Source organism: Bos mutus, chromosome 1 (assembly GCF_027580195.1).
Source record: "Bos mutus isolate GX-2022 chromosome 1, NWIPB_WYAK_1.1, whole genome shotgun sequence".
Lineage (NCBI taxonomy): Eukaryota > Metazoa > Chordata > Mammalia > Artiodactyla > Bovidae > Bos > Bos mutus.
In genome coordinates, this window is record NC_091617.1 from 85205794 (window position 1) to 85222863 (window position 17070).

Genomic DNA, 17070 nt, shown 5'->3' on the forward strand with positions numbered 1-17070 from the left:
AAATAAAGTCCACAGATTTACTAATTACATGATGCATTACAGAAATTATTGCATCATTATGCATCAGGTTCTATTAAGGAAAAAAGTTACTCAAAGCAAGCCTTCAGCATCCATTAGAACTGCTTAACTGTTAACTGTTCTGAATGAAAAATGGCAATGAAAATGTGAGGATTTCATAAAAATACTTAAGTATCTACTAATACATACTAGTAATGTTCTAGGCTTATTAATTACACAGGTTTATAATATCCAACAGTTTCTGAAATGGAAAGACTTGCAGGTTTCAAATGGCCACACTAAACTATAATGACTTAGTTTTTGCCAAGAGTTGAAGTTCACTTTAGTCCTATATTTTCCCTGTTGGCTCACACAGTAAAGTCTGCCTGCAATGCAAGAGACCAGGGTTCGATCCCTTGGTTGGGAAGATCTCCTGGAGAAGGAAATGGCAACCCACTCCAGCATTCTTGCCTGGAGAGTCCCACAGACAGAAGAGTCTGGTGAGCCCCAGTCCATGGGGTTGCAAAGACTTTGACACAACTGAGCAACTAAAACTTCACTTCATAAGTTCTGAGACAGTATCTTAACTTGAATCAATGCATTAAAAAATTTTTTTTAAGTTCAGTTTGAAACAAAACTCAGAAATAATGAAGTTAGTTTTGTATATATGTTGTTTATGGACTTTCCTGGTGGCTCAGACAGTAAAGCGTTTGCCTACAATGCGGGAGACCCAGGTTCAATCCCTGGGTTGGGAAGATCTCCTGGAGAAGAAAATGGCAACCCACTCCAGTATTCTTGCCTGAAAAATCCCATGGACAGAGAAGCCTGGTAGGCTACAGTCCATGGGGTCGCAAAGAGTTGGACACGACTGAGCGACTTCACTTTCTTTTCATTGTGTTTATATAAAGATTAAAAAGTCAGAGTGTCCAAAAACCAAGAACAATTGATTCATTTGTTCATTCAACAAATATTTACTGACAGTCTACTAACATACTATTTATATATATATATCAAGTCACTAGAAAACATGGCTTGAAAATAACCTGAAAAACTATTAAAGCAAAAAGCAATGAATCAAGAAAGAAGTTTTATTCTGGGGGAGGTGGAGGGCAGCACTGTGCAGCCTATGGGAATCTTAGTTTCTGGTCCAGGGATCAAACCCCTGCCCCTTGCACTGGGAGAGCGTTGTCTTAACCACTGGACTGCCAAGAAGTCAAGAAGTTTTACTACTATTAATTAACAGAATAAGAAAGGCACAAAGACAAGAACCTGAAAGATGAAATTCCTGATTCTGAAGAAATACTGACAGGGAAATGCCATGTAGCTTTGTCAACAATAACTATAAATATCAGTTATCAGTGGGGGAGACCTCTATTCACGCTCCCAAAAAGCCTAAGCAAAAAATGCTGAGGCCAGAATATGGAAGACAAGTTATAACAACTGATATTTAACTTAGATTTAATTTTGGTTCCATTTTTCATGGCTTCTCAGCCTCTTTAATGTCAGGAAAAATAAACTGAAGAGACTATTGTACATATAAATATATGTTCAGATTAACAAAAGTAATGCTTTGCATTGCTTAATTTTGTTTTGTTCAAGTTCTTCTTTATGAAGATTTGGTTCAAGAAAACTTCGTACAAACATCACAACAGAACTTACTACTATTAGCTAAACATTTGCCAAAGAATTTTTTTCAAGCCTTTGATAACTACCATGCAAATATTACCAAGAGGTGCCACATCTTAACAAAATTTGAACAGGAAGTTTCATTATATATATATACATGCATTTCAAACATTTCCCCAAATACCTAACATAACCAATAATATAAAGCTAACAACTGAGGATGTATAAATCATAACTATCCAGCACAAATTATAATCTGAGCCATCATCTAGTTTTTAAACCTGTAAGTATATTTAAGTAAAATGTTTATTTCAAATGTAATCAGTATTTTAAAACAATGGAGTTCCAGGTGGTGCAAGCGGTAAAGAATCTGCCTGCCAATGCAGGAGAGAAAAGAGATGCAGGTTCGATCCTTGGGTCAGGATAATCCCCTGGAGAAGGACATGACAACCCACTCCAGCACTCTTGCCTGGAGAATCCCATGGACAGAAGAGCCTGGCAGGCTGCAGTCCATGGGATCGCAGTGTCAGACAAGACTGAAACAACTCAGCACGCACACATATGGCAGTCTTGCATTCCTTTTTTTCATATTAGTATGACTTTTCCAATTAAAGCACATGTCAATTCAGACTACATTTCAGCCCCATGGATAGTGCTTACCAAATTGGAAAGGGCAGATTTTTGTAATAGTAAGACATAGTTCAAATCATTTCTCCAAGAATCCTCCCAATGCAGTCCTCTTGACTCCCACTGTATTCACCAGAATAATTTATAATTTAACAATAATTTGGTAAGCCATATATTCATACTTAAAAATCGTATAAGGGCTAAAGAGATCAGGCTCTCTGGGAGTCAGAAACATCAATCTGAATCTTGAATCAGCCTATTCATTTTATGGATATATTCACTTAGCCTCAGTTTCCTTAACTGCGGTAACACCATCTCTTTCACTGTGATTGAGAGGAGTAAATAAGATAATTTCAGGTAAAGTACCTGCACAGTATAACAGTCTGAAAAAAACTCAGTCTTGTCAGACTTTTTACAACCCCATGAACTGTAGCCTGCCAGGCTCTTCTATCCATGAAATTCTCTAGGCAAGAATACTGGAGTGTGTCGCCATGCCCTCCTCCAGGGGCTTTTCCCAACCCAGGGATTGAACCTGGGTCTCCAGCATTGCAGGCAAATTCTTTACTGTCTGAGCCACAAGTGCTCAATAAATTGCTGCTATTGTTAGAGCTAGATAGAACCTCAGTGAACTAAAGACCTAGTAGATTCCACCACTTGATGAACTGTCAAAAAAAAATCCAAGTGCCTCATACTGCAGATGAAAAATCTAAGGCTTCACAACTAGCCAGTACAAGATTTAGGGGTCAATCATAGAAAGTATACTGCAGTTCAACTACAAAAAAGCAAGTTTGCTACATCCTTAACATTGTGGTAGAGAACTCAGTTCCTGAATTATTATCCAGTCAAAACGTATAAGCCTCAAAGAATACACAGTAAGTAACAAACATTACTTTGTTCGTATAGTCAAAGCTATGGTTTTTCCTGTAGTCGTGTACAGATGTGAGAGCTGGGAAATAAAAAAGGCCGAGTGCATAAGACTCTTGAGAGTCCCTTGGACAGCAAAGAGATCAAACCAGTTAATCCTAAAAGAAATCAACACTGAATATTCATGGGAAGGACTGATGCTGAAGCTAAAGCTCCAATACTCTGGCCACCTGATTCGAAGAGCCAACTCACTGTAAAAAGACCCTGATGGGAAAAGATGGAAGGCAGGAAAAAAGGATGACAGAGGACGAGATGGTTGGATGGCAGTGCAGACTCAATGGATGCGAGTTTGAGCAAACTCCTTGAAATAATGAAGGACAGGGAAGGCTGCAGTCCACGGGGTCACAAAGATTGGACACGATTAAGCAGACTGAACAACAACAACAAAAAACAACGGTGCTTCCCTAATGGCTCAGACTGTAAAAGACTCTGCAATGCAGGAGACCAGCGTTCAATCCCTGGGTAGGGAAGATCCTTGGGAGAAGGGAATGGCTACCCATTACAGTATTCCTGCCTGGGAAACCCCTGGAGACAGAGAAGCCTGGTGGACTAGTTCATGGGGTCACAGAGTTGGACACGACTGAGCAACTAACACTACTACTACCACTTAGTTCAGTTCAGTCGCTCAGTCGTGTCCAACTCTTTGCGACCCCATGAATCCGAGCACACCAGGCCTCCCTGTCCTTCACCAACTCCCAGAGTTCACCCAAACTCATGTCCATCGAGTAGGTGATGCCATCTAGGCATCTCATCCTCTGTCGTCCCCTTCTCCTCCTGCCCCCAATCCCTCCCAGCATCAGAGTCTTTTCCAATGAGTCAACTCTTCGCATGAGGTGGCCAAAGTATTGGAGTTTCAGCTTTAGCATCAGTCCTTCCAAAGAACACCCAGGACTGATCTCCTTTAGAATGGACTGGTTGGATCTCCTTGCAGTCCAAGGTTAATGGACAATAGTAATAAACAATAGTAAATTATTATTTTACTTGCACAATACCCACAAATATCTGATGATGTATAGAAAAAAATATGGAAAAATATGTTTTCTGTAAGTAAAGCCAAGGTCTTGACATTGTCTCTAGATAGGGAAGATCAAGGCTTACTTTTTTGCTTTTGTGTTTTCAGATTTTTCATTAATTACACATTGTTCTTGTAATACAAAAACAAAACTTCATGGGAAAATTAATTTTTAAAAATTAAGTGGTCTTTTCACTTAATTAAATCCTAGTTCTTTTTAAAAAACTTCATTTTAAAACATTTACAACTAAAAATAGCTTCAAAATATCTTAAACTATGTTTTTAACCTAATAGTGTCCATATTATAGTACAGCAACCATCTTCTTCTCAATTACTAATCTCCACAAAGAAATCAACAATCTTCTATACCAACTTTGAAAAGTAAGCACATTTTCAAAATACAACTCTTTTACTATAAGTCTATTGGCCATCATCGTTAGCAATAATAAATCCGGTGTATCATTTAATTACTCTCAAATTTCAATATTAAGCTAAAGCAAAAAGCAAATTTTGGCAATATCATGGTACTTTAAAATGTTTTGTAGTTGATCAATTACATAGTCAAAAGCAGAAATTACAGAGCTTTAAAAGTAATTCTATCTTCTAAAGAGATGAACTGAAAATTCCTTCAGCCATCTTAGAGACCACACCTTTCCATGGAATACCATGGAAACTTTCCTCTCCAAGTGCAAGAAATTGAGTGACTTACTTTCAACTTCTATTTAAAATTATATTCTGCCCACGGCTATGCAAGCTGCAGTGCTATTACAAAGCTTAAAATCATATACATCAGTTAAAAAGCATTTTAATGACTCCAAATGGGTACAAGGCTTTTTGAGGGGATAACGAAAATGTTCTAAAACTGTGGTAATGGTTACACAATTCCGTAAATATACTATCAATACTATCAGAGAATGTAAATTCTATCTGAAAGCTTTAAAAAAAAATAACAATAATAAAAGCATCTTAAATGGCACAGTAGTATAAACCCTATGATGCTGCGCTCCAGATAAAAAAAGGCTATAAAAAAAAGTTTTGTATATAAAATTACAACCCCTATCAAGTGATTAATTACCATATTTCCTATTTTTTCAATCCCTATAGTTACCTAGCTTCAAACAAGAGTTAAGTTATCTCTTTGACAACCATAGATCTACTGTTTTTAAGTAAAAAGAGATGGATGCAAAAGAAAGTATTTGTGTAAATATTTAGGGGAGGAAAAAACACTATCCTATTTTAGATTCCATCTTCAGCTTTTCACTGGTTCCAACTAATTTCTGAAATGAAGTTTCAGTTCCAGTAAAAACCTTTAATCAATGTCTACAGAGCACTGCCTCAACCATGATGATACTGGCCACTAACCCCATGACTTTGAAACTCTTCAATGGTAATTCACATTCACAGTCAAGTGTGTGGTGGGAGGGCAGGGCAAAGGGGGAAAATGACAGGAAAATCAGAACCACCAGTATATTGAAAACCACCGCTGAAAGAAAAAAAATACACCAAAATGTTAACTATTATTCTAGCTTTTTCTGATAGTTTCTAAAATCCCTCACTGACCATGTATTACTTTTTAAATTTGAAAAAATTACTTCCACGTTAAACTAAAGAACCCAAACTCAAAACAGCATTCTGTATGATTCTATGTTTAGGACATTATGGAAAAGGGAAAGCTATGGGGACAGAAACCACCCTAGGTTCCAGGGGTGAGGAGAGAGGATGACTACAAAGGGACAAGATAGAAATTTAGGGGATGATGGAATTATTCTATCCCTTTAACCTACTGGTAGTGATTACACACTACACAGTGTTCTTGCCTGGAGAATCCCAGGGACGGGGAAGCCTGGTGGGCTCCTGTCTATGGGGTCGCACAGAGTCGGACACGACTGAAGTGACTTAGCAGCAGTGATTACACAGCTGGGCTTCCCTTGTGGCTCAAAGGTTAAAGCATCTGCCTCCAATGCGGGAGACCCGGGTTCAATCCCTGGGTCGGGAAGATCCCCTGGAGAAGGAAATGGTAACCCACTCCAGTATTCTTGCCTGGGGAATCCCATGGACAAAGGAGCCTGGCAGGCTACAGTCCACAGGGTCGCAAAGAGTCGGACACGACTGGGTGACTTCACTTCACTTCACACAACTGTTAGCATTTATCAAAGCTTACATATCGTCAAAGAAGATGTTTTTAAAAACATGCATTTTACTATAAGCAAATTAATCTAAAAAAATTTATGAAGCTACAATTAATAAAGTGCTTATGCGGTGAGACAGTTTTTTCCAAGTGGACAGTTTAATGGGATAAAAACATTACAAACTACTGAACTACTTCAAACGTCTTACTTTACACAAAACAATATAGGACCAGGGATATTTGGTCAACAGTGCATTGCTAGATAACCTTAAATAAGCTGAAGTATGTAGAGACCTAAAATTCCTATTTGTTTAACTTCAAATGTAGGGCTCCTTCCACTTAATCATCCTTACTCTTCCAGAGTTCTGAGGACCATAGCTTCCACAAACTACAAGTGGATTATTGCAGGACAGAAAATTGAAAACATTCAACTGCTACCTCAGTAGATTCAAATGTGGCTAGGGTCCTTCCCAACCTCTGCCAAAGAAACCACCTTACTACACTTTGTTAGCAAAATAGGTGTAATGGACTCAAAAAGTCTAAGAATCAAGCAGATTTTGTAGAGTATGGATAGGTATCATCGATAAACTAGAGTTCCAAAACAAAGACCAAAGCAAAAAAATAAAAATAAAAAACTAAAACTATGCAAAACCAACGTAAGATGGTAAACAATCTTTACTAAAACTTGCAAACTGTCGACATTATTGAACCTTTTAAATTTTTTTAAAATGTAAACGTTTAGCAGATGAACATAAAATATACTTGCATAAAAAGAAATGGTGTTGTATCATCTATTATCGACATGCTGAAAATAATTTGTTAAAGCAAAACAATCTTTCCTGTGTTTCGATATGCCAGGAAAAAATGCGTATCTCCACTACACAAAAATTCAACACCCAAATGGTGAGAATAATGCAAAACTGATGAACCTCATCTACCCTTGACAGTAAAGTATGATAAGCCCACCCTTTCTGCAGTGTGCCACAACTGTTATCTGCAGTCTTTCAAAGAAGGCAACCATTAGAACAGGCTAATGAAGTACCTACTCAAATTTTACTCAGGGCTTTTGTATGACAAAAAGTTGTAAACCTAGACTGATAATGGAACTACTCACCAATTAGGACTCCTTTCCACTAGTCACTGTTTTTACTTTATGTTAACCACCTAAGGAGATTTAAACTTGTAAAAAGCTTAAAGAGATCCTTTAGACGCCAACAGTGAGTGATTCTCCACTATGCTATAACCACGTGACAGCTAAACCAATTTCACACAGCTAATTAGAAAACTAGAAAAGGAAAACACTAAAAATAGGAATTACGACCACCAAGTAAGAGAAAATTCCGTGCAAGATACGAGGTACGCTGAAACTAAACTCAGAATACATTCTGCGTACTCACAATACTACTCCTGTATTAGGAGAAGGCCCTTCATAAAAATAGCCAGGACTCTCAAACATTTGAGATGCTGGCTTAGTGAGATTGACTGACAGACAACAGCTGGGAAGAATTTTGTATTGATCTTGTAACATCGCGGCATTACTTTGGGAGAAAGGGAGAATCGGGAGAAGGGACTGTTATAATGGCAAGACTAAACTTGTAAGGATTTCATTTTCAACTATGTGACCCCTACACTGGAAGCCCCTAATAAATTCCTCTACTCTCGAATTCCTCTTCCGTTTTCCAGACTCAATCCCACAATAATGCACCTCCTTCTTCCCGAAGAAAAACAAAAAACGTGTGTGTGTGTGTTGGGGTGGGGGTGAGGGAGGGAGTGAATCAACACCCTCCAAAAACACTGGATAACTGAAAGACAAACTAGTTACCTCCCCACCTGTGTCTTCGTAATCCCTCTCACATTTTAAATCTTAAAGCCTAGAACTCTCGCCTTTTCTTCCGTAATAGAGGGGCTAAGGCGCCGCCCAAATTCCCAGGCAAAAAAAATAAAATATTTCTACCCGCCACATTTCAAGGTTTTCTAGTTTTCTCTTCGATCCTCGTCTTCAACCCTGCACTCGCTCTCTATTCAGACACTTAAGTTTATTAGCCCAAAACCCTAGTACAAAGGTGAATTCCTAAGATTCCGCAAGGCACCCCCCAAGGGGGTGGGGAGGGGTCGTCGCCGCGGGCCGAGGCGCTCTCGCTCGGCCCAGTCCGAGGGGCGGGGGAGTGGCTGTGACCACACAATCCCACCACCTCCTTTTCACGACTCCCCCCACCTCTCGGCGCTCGGGCCTGCTCCCAGGAAGCTCCCTGCGGCCACTCGGCTTCTCCTCACCGGCCCGCGAACGGCCACACTAGCATCCAAGAAAAAGGTTCATAAGTAGGAATACGCAAGAGATGTCCGACGTGTTGTTTCAAAACATAACGGAGCCCGGGCCCCCGAGACCGTTAAACCGCGGGTGGAGGGGGGAGAAGCGATGAACCCAGTGGCCTCACGCTTTGTCCTGGCCGCCTTTTTCGACCCCAAACCCCACTGTGTTGAACCACCAACCCTCCCCCAAACCGACCCGAGCCCCCAGAAGAGCCAACAAAGCAGCAAAAGGCTCGGTACCTTGTAGAAAGCCCCGTTGGAGCCGCGAACCTCCACCGTCAGCTCCGCCATGTTGGAACCGCAAAGGCCGCTGGGAAGAGATTCTAGAAACTTTCCAACCAGAGGGGAGGAGGGGGGAGGGGCGTGAAGGAGGCGGGGGGAGGGGCGGGGAAAACAGGGCGGGACTGGGATCCCCGCCCCACACCCCTAGGGTCTCACCGTGCCGCCCCGGCTCTCCCAGTGGGATCCCTCCGTTCCTTACATCACTAGCCCCCAGCTCCGCCCGCCGTCGCCAACGCCCCGTTCGCCTCCCGACACAATCGCCCGACCTTTGGTGACCCGCCCTACGTCTCCGCCCCTAAGTGCCGGGTGCTTGCCCGCCCCAGCCAGTCGGGGCCTCCTGCTGCCCGGGAGTGAACTGCCCCGCACAGCTTGCCCCACGCATCTGCGTTCCGCCAGGCTGGGCGCCTTGCCCTGAAACTTCCTTGAGGTGCTGGAAGCCCTGGAGTAGCTTCCTTATCTGGTGAAAAGCGACTCTGGCGGCTTCAGTTGCACACTAGCACAAACTTCAGGGGAAAGAGGGAACCTAAAAGTGTACATACTATGTGCTGTAAATTCTGTAGCCTCGCTTTCTTAAAAAAAAAAAAAAAATTTTTTTTATATTGGTGGCTTCCTCCTGACTCCCAATTCCTCAGTTACACACCTCCTCACACAGTTCAGTCCAGCCCTCTCCCCACCTGTTAACCACTTTAAGTTCATTCAATCCGACTCTTTACGACCCCGTGGACCGCAGCACGCCAGGCTTCTCTTGTCCATCACGAATTCTGCTGTTTAAAAGGTTAAACTAAATATTTCCAGTTCAACCTAGATGTATTCATAACCCGGGAGGTAATACCATTGTTAGAAGTAATCATGAAAACAATAGAGCTGTAGAGCACGTTTTTCCCCTACTGCAGTGCGTGGGAACTTCCACACACAGGATCAAAGCAGAACCAATTCGTATGGCTTTTCTACCAGAAAATCCCATGGACAGAGAAGCCTGGTAGGCTACAGTCCATGGGGTCGCAAAGAGTCTCGGACACGACTGAGCGACTTCACTGTACTTTCTACCAGAACCTACAGCAATACCATTAAGTGTTATAATGGAGATACTTTGAATATTTAACAATACTGAAACTTTTTCCGAAAGCAAGGCCTTTGGAAATAGTACTGGAAGTATTCTTTTCTGTGTGTTGTATTACCGTTTTGACAGGAAAACCCTAGAAAAGGATGCTTTGCTGGCACACTACGCTGTTAAGGAAACGCCCACGGGCCTAGCCCTGGCCTTTGTGAGCAAGGGAGTCCTTTAAAATGCACATAAAATTCCAAATTTATGGACATTTCTAAGTGCTCCATATTGCTATGGATGGAATGTTCTTTTTTAAATGTTCATCATTGTGAGGAAAACACAAGCACACTAATACATCAATAAGTAACAGCCACCATTTATTAAGGGCTTCATGTGTGTATGACACTTTTTATAATCATTTTGCTATGATCCTTCAGAATTAAAATATCCTAGTTTCCTTTTCGCCCCACAGCTTTATTGAAGTATAAATCACATACCATAAAATTCATCCATTTAAGGTGTACAATTAAATGTACAATTCAGTTTTTAGTACATTTACATAATTGTGTAATCATCAACCACAATCAATTTTAGAACATTTTCACCATCCCCCCCCAAAACCCTCGTATCTGTTGACATTCCCCATTGCACCCTGTTGTAGCCACGTGTTCCGATAAACAAACTCACTTGGACAATGCAGATAGTGGAGTGCGGTTTATTACACCTGCAGGCCCAAGCCAGAGTCTCCTCTAAGCCAAGGACCCCGACCAGTCTTTGTGAAAGCCTTATATACCCTAAATGTATGAGGTTCCCTGAAACTAGTCTGAACAAAGGAAAAAGAAAGATACAATCAAAGTTAACCCATGATTCATATGCCTTAAGCCTAGGTAGGTAGTTAAGAGTGGACAATTATCAATAGGCTTGTGGTCATACCCCAGTGAGCATAATAGAATGTATGATTCTATTTGGTTACACATATAATTAGGGTATTCTTTTAGGCATGGAGAGACCTGGGGCTCTTCCCTGTGGGGGCCTGGTTTTCCAGTTGGTATGTCATTTCCATAGGTACTGGGCATATAGCTCAAAGTCCACAGTCTGGCCCAAGATGGAGTCCTGCTTTCAGACAGAGCCTGTTCTGTTTCCTCCTTCAACCCCAATCCCCCAAACCCTAAGCAACCTCTAATCTACTTTCTTCCTTTTTTCTTCCTTCTTCTTTCCTTGGCCTTCACATTTGTTCCTGAATGTCAGTCACTTTGGGTAGGGCTATGAAAGTTCCATCTGGACTAAAGTCAAGTTATTTTAATTTTGAAGAATAAAGATTGTTCCTCTTCAGGCCTTGGATGCTAAAAACATTTTGAGTTTGGACACCCCCAACCCATCTCCACTAACTCCTGCTATTAATAGATAGAACTATGACTTTCATTAAACAACAGAGATTTATAGCAACCAGTCATATATCTAAGATCACATAAGGTCTAAATTAGCAGAACTGGAATTTAAGTCACACCTCTTTCCATTTCCAAAACTCATATCATAACTCTTGTTTGTTGTCGGCATGTTATGTTCATAGTGGAATAGTACACAAGCTTTAAAATTTTGATATAGATCTATATTCATCATTTTGAAAAGACAATCATTATTAAAAGGAAAAGAATTACATCTAAATAAAACCGGGAAATAAGTAAAATTTTTAAAAATTTTTTACAAAGGAAAAGTCATAAAACAGCAAGCATGCTGCTGCTGCTGAGTCACATCAGTCGTGTCCAACTCTGTGTGACCCCATAGACGGCAGCCCACCAGGGTCCGCCGTCCCTGGGATTCTCCAGGCAAGAACACCGGAGTAGGTTGCCATTTCCCTCTCCAATGCATGAAAGTGAAAAGTGAAAGTGAAGTCACTCAGTCATGCCCGACTCAGCGACCCCATGGACTGAAGCCCACCGGGCTCCTCCATCAACGGAACTTTCCAGGCAAGAGTACTGGAGTGGGTTGCCATTGCCTTCTCTGAAAACAGCAAGCATGCTGCTGCTGCTAAGTCGCTTCAGTCATGTCTGACTCTGTATGACCCCATAGAGGGCAGCCCACCAAGCTCCCCCGTCCCTGGGATTCTCCAGGCAAGAACACTGGAGTGGGTTGCCATTTCCTTCTCCAATGCATGAAAGTGAAAAGTGAAAGTGAAGTCACTCAGTCGTGTCTGACTCCTAGCAACCCCATGGACTACAGCCTACCGGGCTCCTCTGTCCATGGGACTTCCCAGGCAAGAGTACTGGAGTGGGGTGCCATTGCCTTCTCCTAATGAATGTGCTCATGTGTGTATGTGTATATATATGGTGATGGTGCTGGAGAAGACCCTTGAAAATCCCTTGGACTGCAAGGAGATCAAACCAGGCAATCCTAAAGGAAATCAACTCTTAATATTCTTTGGAAGGACTGAAGGTGAAGTTCCACTATATGGCCACCTGATGCAAAGAGCTAACTCATTGGGAAAGGACCCCAATGCTGGAAAAGATTGAGGGCAGGAGGAAAAGGGAGAGATACAGGATGATATAGTTGGATGGCATCATTGGCTCAGTAGACGTGAATTTGAGCAAACTCCAAGAGCTAGTGCAGGACAGGGAAGCCTGGCGTGCTGCAGTCCATGAGGTGGCAAAAAGTCAGACACAACTTAGCGACTGAACAACAACAAATGCACTGTTGTGTTGTTTAGTCCATAGTGAAGTGAAGTCGCTCAGTCGTGTCCGACTCTTCGAGATCCCCTGGACTGCAGCCTACCAGGCTCCTCCGTCCATGGGATTTTCAAGGCAAGAGTACTGGAGTGGGGTGCCATTGCCTTCTCTGTCATTACTCCCAGACATAACCAATTAGATCATATCTTCTTCTTTTCAATAAGCAGTCAGCACTTTCAAATAAGGCAGAACATTGATTTCCAGGTACTTATCTCTGTATGCTATTTATCCAAATAGATTTACATTGGAACTGAGCACTTTAGAAATGTATTAATAGCAAAAATATATTAAACACTCATAATTGGACCATATAGATATACTTACTCATTCATTAATTCACTTATAGTAATACCATCCAGACATATGAATATTAATAGCCTGAGAACAAAATCCTGAGCATTAACTTCTGTTGTATAGGCATTAACTAGGTCTCTGACCTCAGAGGTACAGGATTTAACCAAATCATTTATTCACACACATCTCAGATATGCATTGGTTCAAACTTTGCATCTTTCCATTCATGCGTACCTTTGTTTACTGATCCCCTAATTAAGTCACTAATAATAATAAAGTCAATGTGTAAAACGTGTAAAATTTAAAAAAAACCCTGAAAACAATATCCTAGAATATTACTAAGGTCTATCTATAGGCTTATTTTTCATAAAACTAAGATGTTACGTCTTTTTTGCAGCAGATCACAACATTATACACAAAGATTATCAGCTTACTTGCTTCATGTCAATCCCATATTTATACTTTATCTACTATGCCTGTCCTTCCTTCACTTAATTTTTCCATGTTTTAAAGATGGTACATATGGTAGCCAGCCTCCAAGATGGCACCCAAGGATTCCTGGCTCCTAGTACTCATAGCCTAGTACTCATAGTACTCCTCCCATATTAAATCATGCCTGGCCTCTATACCCAATAAAATACTTGACAGGCTGACAGTGTATGACCTCTGAATCTTAATTATACGTACATTGAGCTTTCTGCCTCCCTTTCTCTTGTATTGATTGCTCTTGGGGAACTCAGCTGTCATGCTGTAAGGACACTCACAGCATGACAGTAGGGACTCACAGTCCTGAGGAGAGGTCCATGTATAAAGAAACCGTGGTCTCCCTGCCAACGACCAGCATGAACTTTCTAGTCCTCTGAGTAACTCATGGAGGCAGATCCTCTAGCCCAAGCTTTCACATATCTGCAATCCTACCTGACATCTTGACTGCAACCTCACAAAAGATCCTAAACCAAAACTGCCCATTAATTCTCTCTAGATTCCTGCCCCATAGAAAATGTGATGCATAACAAATATTTACTGCTGTTTTCAGTTGCTCAGTTGTAGGGTAATTTGTTACACAATAAAAAAACTGATACAATACAATGATCAACCACCAAGTGTCATATCTCACAATGAGGACATTGATACTATATTCTCTCATCCTATTTACTCCCCTTTCAAGGAGTTATGACCTAGCTCTTTATCACTAATGAAAGGTTTAAATTAACCATGGTAAAAATAAAATATAATGTTAAAAACACTGAAGATGAATAAAAGTTCTCCATCATTTTTAATGGACCTCAGGTTACTCATAAAACTTGGTTAATTACCACTTTTGGCCCTGCATGGCATCCTTTGGTCTTCCCCAGTGGCTCTGTTTAGTCCATAAGTCGTGTTCAACTCTTTTGCGACCCCATGTACTGTACCCCAGGAGGCTCCTCTGTCCAAAATCATGTCTCCTGCATTGGCAGATGGGTTCTTTACCACTATATATATATATATATATATATGTATATATATGTATATATATGTGTGTATATTTATATAGGAGACTTGGGTTCGATCCCTGGGTTGGGAAGATCCCCTGGAGGAGAACATGGCAACCCACTCCAGTATTCTTGCCTGGAGACTCCCCATGGACAGAGGAGCCTGGCAGGCTCAGGTCCATGGTGTTACAGAGTCAGACACAACTGAGTGGCAAAGCATAGCACAGAACATATACAAACATGTATCAGTTCAGTTCAGTCGCTCAGTTGTGTCCTACTTTTTGCAACTCCATCAATCACAGCACACCAGGCCTCTCTGCCCATCACCAACTACTGGAGTCCACCCAAACCCATGTCCATTGAGCCCGTGATGCCATCCAACCATCTCACGCTCTGTCATCCCCTTCTCCTCCTGCCCTCATTCTGTCCCAGGATCAGGGTCTTTTCAAATGAGTCAGCTCTTCACATCAGGTGGCCAAAGGATTGGAGTTTCAGCTTCAGCATCAGTCCTTCCAATGAATATTCAGGACTGATTTCCTTTAGGATGGACTGGTTGGATCTCCTTGCAGTCCAAGGAACTCTCAAGAGTCTTCTCCAACACCACAGTTCAAAAGCATCAATTCTTGGGCGCTCAGCTTTCTTTATAGTCCAACTCTCTCATCCATACATGACCACAGGAAAAACCATAGCCTTGACTAGATGGACCTTTGTTGACATAGTAATGTCTCTGCTTTTCAATATGCTGTCTAGGTTGGTCATAACTTTTCTTCCAAGGAGTAAGCGTCTTTTAATTTCATGGCTGCAGTCACCATCTACAGTGATTTTGGAGCCCAGAAAAATAAAGTCTGACACTGTTTCCACTGTTTCCCCATCTATTTGCCATGAAGTGATGGGACCAGATGCCATGATCTAAGTTTTCTGAATGTTGAGCTTTAAGCCAACTTTGTCACTCTCCACTTTCACTTTCATCAAGAGGCTTTTTAGTTCCCCTTCACTTTCTGCCATAAGGGTGGTGTCATCTGCATATCTGAGGTTATTGATATTTCTCCTGGCATTCTTGATTCCAGCTTGTGCTTCTTCCAGCCCAGCGTTTCTCATGATGTACTCTGCATAGAAGTTAAATAAGCAGGGTGACAATATACAGGCTTGACGTACTCCTTTTCCTATTTGGAACCAGTCTGTTGTTCCATGTCCAGTTCTAACTGTTGCTTCCTGACCTGCATATAGGTTTCTCAAGAGGCACGTCAGGTGGTCTGGAATTCCTATCTCTTTCAGAATTTTCCACAGTTTATTGTGATCCACACAGTCAAAGGCTTTGGCATAGTCAATAAAGCAGAAATAGATGTTTTTCTGGAACTCTCTTGCTTTTTCCATGATCCAGTGGATGTTGGCAATCTGATCTCTGGTTCCTCTGCCTTTTCTAAAACCAGCTTGAACATCAGGAAGTTCACGGTTCATGTATTGCTGAAGCCTGGCTTGTAGAATTTTGAGCATTACTTTACTAGCCTCTGAGATGAGTGCAATTGTGGGGTAGTTTGAGCATTCTTTGGCATTGCCTTTCTTTGGAATTAAAGAGTAGTAATTAAAACAACTTTATCCATAAAATTGATTAATATGTGCCCGTTAAAAGGAATGAGATAGAGTTACAGTTCCCAAATTGTGCCAACAACAGACACCAGGACATGACAGTGAATTCACAGAAGTGCCTTAAGATACGTTACATTTTTGGATAAGCATAGTAATGTTTAACACCTGTTGGACTTTGTGCACACTGCTATCCCAAGGTAGTTCAATTTCAATATTAAGTTATGCTACATTCCATTTGGTGATTCTGTATCTTTCAAACATGAGTTTTTAGCAATTCCTGTAACAATAAAGCAAAAATAAATATAGAACAGGAAATGAGGGTGGTGATGTCCACTGTGATTCCAGGAGAGGTGTGTAGTGACCACTGTGGATGCATATCCCATTAGCAAGAAATTGGATTATTCAAGAGTGAGGTTAAAGTATTTTTTCTATTAGTTTACACTTTATTTTCCACCTATGTATTGAATTGTTATGACGTAAATGCTTCCTAAGTTTTGACATCTTACTACTTAATAACAGAATCATTAGGTATTTATTTAGGCAGTGTAGTGAGCACTGAGTTACTGAGAATGCTATGAACCAAGAATGCTTGGAAAGTTTTGAGGAAAAGAGTACGTCTATATTTGCAAAGATGGAAAGCTCTTTTACATATATTGTTAAGAGAAATAAGCTGCAGAATAGTGTGTTTGTGGGAGAGGGGAGAATTGGTTTCTTATGTTTTACTTTTATGTGCATATACTACCTTTTGTAATTTTTTTAAATTGTTATTTTTAAAATAAAGTAACATCCTCCCCCACAAAAAAATGATCAAAATATCAATCACCAAGATCCTTACTTGGGTATGGTAAGGTATTTCAAATTTGTATTATTTTTCTCTTGCTTCATAAAAAACAAATTACCACAGATTTAGAGTTTTAAAGCAGCATTTTTTCTCCCGTCAGATTATGTATTCTACCACACCTTCCCTCCTGTGCGTAGATCTTCTCCATCACTGAAGCCTTAAAAGACTGAGGGTTCCCCAAAAGGAAGGAATTTGTATCCAG

The 17070-nt window shown here is 40.8% G+C and overlaps 1 protein-coding gene across 1 annotated transcript in view; it reads right to left on the minus strand.

Moving 5' to 3' along the window:
• The window catches only part of FXR1 (FMR1 autosomal homolog 1), a 75087-nt gene extending 66045 nt beyond the window's left edge, over window positions 1–9042 (minus strand). The window contains 1 exon segment of the mRNA XM_070372931.1: window positions 8865–9042. Within this exon segment, the coding sequence (XP_070229032.1) occupies window positions 8865–8915 (51 nt within the window). The 5' untranslated portion in view covers window positions 8916–9042.
• Window positions 9043–17070: the final 8028 nt, after the last annotated feature.